At 35.2% G+C, this 7732-nt stretch overlaps 1 protein-coding gene across 1 annotated transcript; it reads right to left on the reverse strand.

The window, feature by feature from the left end:
• Positions 1-6946: 6946 nt before the first annotated feature.
• LOC123247691 (60S ribosomal protein L39-like) lies at positions 6947-7192 on the reverse strand. The gene is made up of 2 exons (XM_044676668.1): positions 7149-7192; positions 6947-7034 (listed from the first exon to the last, which is right to left on the reverse strand). The coding sequence occupies exons 1-2, from the start codon at positions 7190-7192 to the stop codon at positions 6947-6949; spliced, it is 132 nt and encodes a 43-aa protein (XP_044532603.1).
• Positions 7193-7732: the final 540 nt, after the last annotated feature.

Raw genomic sequence — 7732 nt, forward strand, 5'->3', positions numbered from 1 at the left:
TTTAGAATTCGGAGAACCTAGAGATCCCACACTTATTGGTAAGTGTTTCCCTTCAGATACTCGTGTCTGAATGAGGGCCAGAAGAGGTGGTGAATGTAAAGTCTGCTAAAAAAGGTAAATGTCTATCTATACAATCTTAGAAGGCTGTGGGAATCTAGAGTAGATTATGTTATTGGAGAATAGAAACCATTAGTGATAACTATGATATGATATGTTAGTCTCAGGTTTTAGATAAGTATCATACTTCCAGAGTTGTATCAGAAATTCATGGAAATCTTTATGTTCTCCATTTCAGGAAAAGGTATCTGGACCATTTGCTAGAAGCAGGTCAGGAATGGAGGAAAGGAGGAACACAAATGGTACCATTTATTCTGGACAGATTAGCTATTGCTATTCATCCTTCATTTTTAAAGAGGACCAATGACATGATTTAAATTTAAGAGAGACAGAGTTGTATAAAGTCGTCAGCCTCACACTCTCTTCTAGAGTCATCAAAGTCCAGTGGTAAGACAAAAGACAAGATGACTGATGCACTCAAGTATAAGATAACAAAGGTGAGAGATAAGCATGCTCACTGCTTTCACAATTATGACTGTCTTCCTGAGGTGATTAGCATAACAGGACTGGAACACAGGTACCCTGATTCTCCTCAAGTTCTTTAGTGCATTTAAACCCTTTGTGTTAATAGTAGCTCAAAGCTGCTTTCAGATCCTAACATGGGATTGTGAACACAGTGGTTCCAGGTCATAATAAAGTTAAACTATGTAGAAGCCTACTGTTCAAGCTTTGCCTATTACTGATACTGACTTAACAAGCTCAGGAGACCATTTAAAAGTAGGCATGTGAACCCCTGAGGTTTTATTCCGATAGGCGTGAATCAACACAGAGCAGATTGGCTAGATCACAGAGCCTACTCGGGGCCTGAAGTCACCAGGAGGAGATAAGTCACACCAGATGTTTATGTAATGTAATGGCCATTACAGTAATAGGAATTGTATTTTCAGTGCCTGGTAAGACAGAAGATCGATCATAGTGATGATAAAATGATCTGATCATCAGCTGGTGCAGGGAAAAGAGGCTGCCTTAGCCAACCTAGCTTCCCAGATCTGCAGCCTTTATTTGATTAAATCCTATCTGGGTACTGTCACTATGTACAGATTCAAAAGAGTCAAGAGAACAAGGGCACAAGAGATTAAAAAAAAGACTAAGGAGGTCAGGAAGGGTCCAAAGAGATAAAATAATAAACAAATAACTCACTCTTATAGAGCATTTGAGGAATGACAGAGGATTTTCTTCACACCAGCCTCATGGTAAAGGTAGCACTCACATAATTACTCCCAATTTACAGATAAAGAAATTGAATCTTAAGTGACTAACCCATGGTCAAAAAGTAGATTAAGTAAGGTTTGAATCTCAGTCTTCTGACTCCAAATCTAGCATTGTGTTCACTATAGTTTGCTGGTTTTCATCTAATAGTCTTTTATCATTAATTTTAAAAATTATATAATTCACATTAATAGCCTATGAGTTCCTCAGGGATAAGGACTATCTTTTTGTCTCTTTTTGTAACCTCAAGGCTTGGCACAGTGCCTAGCACATAGTAGGTGCTTAATAAATGTGCACTAACTAATAAACTGTTGGTAGACCTGTGAATTGAACTGGTCATTCTAAAACAAGTTTAATTTGTAAGAAATGTGACTTGAATGATGATATCTTGTAACCCACCATTATCATAAAGTGAGTCTATGTCTCCAACAAGGACATATACACAAAGAAGGTAGTATATATATATATATATGACCAAAATATTCATAGCAGCACATTTTATGATAATAAAAAGTTGACAATGAAATGGTAACCTATTTATTGGGGAATGAGGGAATATAATGGGATATTATTGTATAATTAGAAACATTGACTCTAATTCCAATAAATTTAGGAAGACTTGTACGAATAACTAGTATAGGATGAAGAAAACAGAACCAATAAAAATATATACTATTACTACAACAATGTAGACAGGTTCTGATTAGTACAAATTATGAATCCTTTGAAGTGGTGTCATGTATTATAACTCAGGCTCTTCAAAGTTATCATTATGTAAAATATAGTAATTGGCTCTAGCCCAAAGGAAATTTGCATTGAGAATTTTAAAAATGCAACCACTTCCAGGAATTCATTATTCACACTAATATTTACCTAACTGTAAAAGAAAGCAAGACAAAAAGACAACACAATTCAGATAGAATTCAATGACCAGAGAGGAGTTGGATTTGGAATCCTGTTCCTGTTGTCAGACATGGTTGATATGTCAGCTTGCTTTGCTTAACTTTTTTCCCTTGGTTACAAAAGAGGGTTCAGTGGAAAGTTTGACTGTGGTGTGAAAAATAAAAGAATGAATAAAACATTTTTAAAAGGAACTTAGTGGGGGAAGGGAGAAAAAGCCCACTTCCCAGGTTCAACTCCTAAAGCCTTCAATGTCTCTATCTTCAATAATCCAGTCCTCAAATATCCCTTAGAATCATTATTTGACAACAATGAAGAAGAGGAAAAATATAGAAGCCTAACCTATGTAGAAACGGCAAAATCTATCAAAAAGATATTCCCCCCGGGTGACCTTTGTCAATTCCCTTTCCTAAAGTAAATTCCATCTCTGCTAATCTCATAGGCTAATATTAAAATTAAATATGGCATGCTGCTTAATATAACAGTTCTCTTTTTATGCAGTGATCTTCAGGATTGTGTATTTACCTAAGGAACTCCCAATGGACTTTCAAAATTGGACCAGACCTGGCAGTCCAAGAAAACAGGATTACTGGTATTTACACATGATTTAATCACACTTGCAGCCTGACTGTCCTGTAGGTTACAACTCACTTTCAAGAAGATTGGTATAGAATGAAGCAGATTCCCCAGTGCCTAAGTAACACACTTTCAGCAGCAACTTAGTAAATAATTCTTTAAAAACTCAAAAGAAAAAAGTGCATATTCCAAAGTCTTTTGATTTGCAGCTAGGGAAATGCTAGGAAATCTGGTTCAATATGAGCTAAGTGTGACGTGTAGTTGCAAAAACAACTTGAGATCTGTTTCCCTACTGCTAAGAACCTTGACTCAGATGTAATTCAAACCAGGTAAAGGTGGAACTCTTAAGAAAAAAGTTTCCTGAAGGCAGAAAATTGGGATGGGAATCATTGGAGTTTTTACCATCGCATCCATCTGCCCTTTGACTTAAGTAACATATTTGAAAAAATACAACCATTTCTTAGAAAACTGGTTGGAAGTGAAGGGAGGATGATTAATTAAGGTGAGGGATACAATAGGAATAACTTCATGGAAAAAAGAGGAATGGAAGGCAAGCATATGGAGAAGTGGGACTAAAACTAAGAGAGACAGAGAAAGAAAAAATATTATAAATTTACTGTTGCTTTAGATATAAAATGTCAGTGAAATGAAAAAAGATTAGCAGCTATGTGAGTAAATCCCTGTGCATTATATTTAACATTCTCGAATTTAATGCACTGCCTCAGGGATACATATGTTCAAGATCATAGGAGACCATGCCATTTTCCCCATATATCTTTTAATTGAGCAATAATAATTATCACTGAGTACACGACAGACTAGAGGAAGGGAAATTCTTGGTACTCCAAGGAATGCAGAAAAGATCAAAACTGATAACTCATTTTTTAAAAGTCTAAACATTAATCCTTAAATTTTAAAAAATATAAAGAAAAGATCTGTTTTGAGATTGAAAGGGTACGATGTCACGTCATCTAGTCTGTCACTTTGCCTCTTACCCACTCTCTGGAGTACTTGTGCTTTAAAGAAAGCAATTTCCCATTGGTGCTTAAACTTCAAAGAGTATGATCAACATCAAAATAGATTTATGGAACCAAATTCTCCTGGTGCCTGAACTACTCACTGTTGATTAACTAGGTGTTTTAGAAGCTGTACTTGCTAATAGCTATCTAAATAGGTATGTAATAAATGGGCATTCCTTTGTTTTATTCTGATTTGTAACTTTTTTTGTTTCATGCAATACAGCTTATTTTTTAAGAACTTGGGTTTTTTCTATTCAGTATAACATCTGAGCCTGTTGCCAAAAAAAAAAATTTATTCTCATTTATATAACAAATTAAATTATTTATTTCATTCAAATATAACTAGAAGAACACTGAACTAGAATTCTAGTTGGGAGGGCAGGTGGATAATATATTTAAAAAGGACTTAAAGGTTATCTGTCGTTTTATAGCAATGGAAAAGAGGCCTAGAAAGATAAGCAATGCCACAGAGAAATTAAATAACAGAGCAAATTTCTTCTGATTCCAAAAGCAGTGTACATCACACCATATTGGATCCCACATCTTGGATCCTAAAATCACAGAATTTCCTAGCAAGAGGGAACCATCTAGTCAAATTTATACCTAACCAAAAATCCTACCTACAACATGACTTGCAATTATCCAGCCTTTGCCTAAATATTTCTGTCGATGAGTAACACTTCATGACCTCCAAGGTAGCCCATTTTTCTCTGAGAATATTATGATTGTTAGGAAGTTTTCCCTTATGTCTAATCTAACTCTTCGTCTCTGAAACTTGTACCTGTTGCTCCTTGTCTGACTTTCTGAAAATAAGAAGCAAGCTAAATCCATCTTCCATAGGACAACTCTTCAAACACTTGAAGAAAGCTCTCCTTTTCACCCAAGCCCTCTAAATATCTCAAGTTTATCTAACTGATCCTTGGATGGCAGAGTCTTGCCATTGGAATCACCATTTGTAATGGTTTCTCAGTTACTTTCTTGGCACCCAAAATTTAATGTGGTCTAGATGAGTTTGGACCAGGGCAAAATGTAGCAGTGTTCCATGCTCTTACACATCATTCCTCTCTAACTGTAGCTTAGGATAGCATTAACTTTCTTTCTTTTTTTTTTTTTTGGCTCTCATATCACACCATTGACTCATATTGAATTTTCAGCACTTTTAAAGCCTCCATATCTTTTGGACAGTGTCGTCTAGACCTGAAATACCAGTTATACATTTGCCAAAAAGTTGTTAATTTTTAGAGCCTTACATTTATCTGTAGAGTAGCATTTCAAGATCTTTTAGTACCTGATTCAGCAACCCAGCATGCTCCTCACGGCTCTATCTCATTCCTTCTTCTGTACATGTGGTCTGGAATCTACTTAGATGGCAACTCCATACTACTCACCCAAATGCTCTTTGCAAATTTCTCTTCTGAAGTTCCATCATTGTCTCATATGAATAAACAGAAAGTCCCAAAAGTATTCATTCAGTTTTATGATTTAGTAGTTTAAAACTGCATTTGGGGGGTGCTTTCAAATCAGTGAATTGAGAGCCAGGTCTACAGATGGCAGGTTCTGGGTTCAAATCCAACCTCAGACACGTCCTAGCTATGTGACCAGAGCATGTCATTTAACCACCATTGCTTAGCCCTTGTGAACTTGGAAACTTGCCTTGGAACCAATAGACAGTATTGATTCTAACATGGAAAGTAAGAGTTTAAAAAAAAAACACCCCGTATTTTGTCAATTATGTAATATTACAGCATACTCTCTTCTTTATAGGCTATTCCATTTGAATAAAAGATGTCCTTTCAGAGCCATTTTCACTCATGAGTCCCTTCTCTGCACCATCCCATCCCTTTCCTCCGTACTAATACCTGTAAAGTCAAATGTGCTTCTTTGTATGCAGATGTCATCCAATTTATCATCCATATTTCATACATTTCTATACATTAATCTGAAGATATGAGTTTTACTGTTGGCAGTCTTCTTGAATATTGTCTTCAATGAATGATTAGACTTTCTGCTACTCTTGTTCCTGTCTTGTGCCCCTCTACAGTAAATAGTCATAATACGGGTTGGACTAGAGACTTGCTGAGGTCCCTTTCAACTCTAAAATTCTGAGATTCTATAATCTTGATAGTATGCTTAGAATATCAACATAGATGGTTTTTTCTTCTATTTTTCCATTTCAATTTAAAGACTTTATTCTCAGCTCTTAACATAATGTTTGACATAGCAGGAGTTTAATAAAGATTTATTGATTAATGGGTTGATTGATTGATCAGATTTGCATTATTTTAGTCCAAGGGTTCTTAACCCTTGATGTTGTCATGAACTCCTCTGGCAGTCTGGTAAAACTCAGAATAATATTTTAAATACATAAAATAAAATACATAAAGTTACAAAGGAAGGATATTATATTGAAATTCAAAAATACTTTTAAAACAAGTTCATAACAGACCTCATTTATGAGCCCTTGCTCTAGACAAATAGGTTTTATGTATGCATATTGTGTATGTACACACATATACTTACATATGTGTATGTATAAAGTAATAAAGTGGATAGAGTGTCAGGCCTAACGTGAGGAAGACTCATCTTTTTTAATTCAAATCTGAATCTGGCCTCAAATGCTTACTAGTTATGTGGACAAGTTATATAACCCTGCATGTCTCCATTTCTTCATCTATAAAATGAGCTGGAGAAGAAAATAGCAAACTTTCCAGTACCTTAATCAAGAAAATGTCAAAAAGTGTTAATGAAGAATCAGACATGGCTGAAATGACTGAACAATAATAAAATTAAGTATATATATATATATTTATATATATATATATATATATTTGTGTGTGTATATATATACATACACACACACAAGAGATGATATATCCATTCATCATTGACCCTATGAATTCAATTCACAAAACAAAATGACAAAATCTGTTTCTTTACTAACAAGTTTAGTTTTATGGTTGGTTTTTTCCCCCATGTCTATATTTAGCAAACAGATTCCAAAAATGGAAGGCTGGAGGTACTTACTTCATTTCAGGAATGCCATGGTAAGGCATTTGAACTTGGTGAAGATTAAATCTAGATACTTCATGTATGCAGCTCTTTAAAAGCCCAGCTTGATCCTTCCTTCAGTGACTTCTTTTCCAGTTATCCTTGATTTTATTTCCACTTTTCATGTGAATCCACTGAGAAACAGGAAGATCTTGTTTTGATTTTGGGGTTTTTTTTGCAAGGGACCACTTAATCCTGACTCCTTTTCCAGTTGTCCTTGATTTTATTTCCACTTTTCATGTGAATCCACTGAGGAATAGGAAGATCTTATTTTGTTATTTTGCAAGGAACCACTTAATCCTGAAAGTTTCATGAGAAGACATGAAGAAGAAGAGAAGACATGAAGAACAGCACTACAATGGCAGAAAGATCAAGAGAGCTCAACTAGGTTTTAGGACCTCTTGCTAGGAGTTCTTGTTCCCTACTGGGGAACCCATCTTTCCTCTATTTTAAGCCATATTCCCAAATTCCAAATCCCAAAATCCAGTGTAATGCAAAATAGGAGTTCCCTTCACAAATCTCAGCCTGCTTGAAACTTTTCTACAATTTACCTCGTATCTACTTTGTATGTATTTTGGATAGACCCATAAATGAACAGGTTGTCTCTTTCATAGAATGTCAGCTCCTGAGGGCAGGGATTGTTTTCATTTTTTTATTTGTGTCCCCAGAGATTAGTAGATTGCCCAGAATTTTTAATAAATAATAATAAAATAATGCTTATCTTAATAAGTACTTAATAAAAGCTTGTTGATACATTGATTAATTGCATGTTGAGAAATAACACATTGTCTTGAAGCAGACCTTTCCATTTCTGGACAGCCCTTAGTTTTAGCAGTTCTTTATACCGAGCCCAGATCTGCCTC

The sequence above is a fragment of the Gracilinanus agilis genome, chromosome 4 (genome assembly GCF_016433145.1).
Source record: "Gracilinanus agilis isolate LMUSP501 chromosome 4, AgileGrace, whole genome shotgun sequence".
NCBI lineage: Eukaryota > Metazoa > Chordata > Mammalia > Didelphimorphia > Didelphidae > Gracilinanus > Gracilinanus agilis.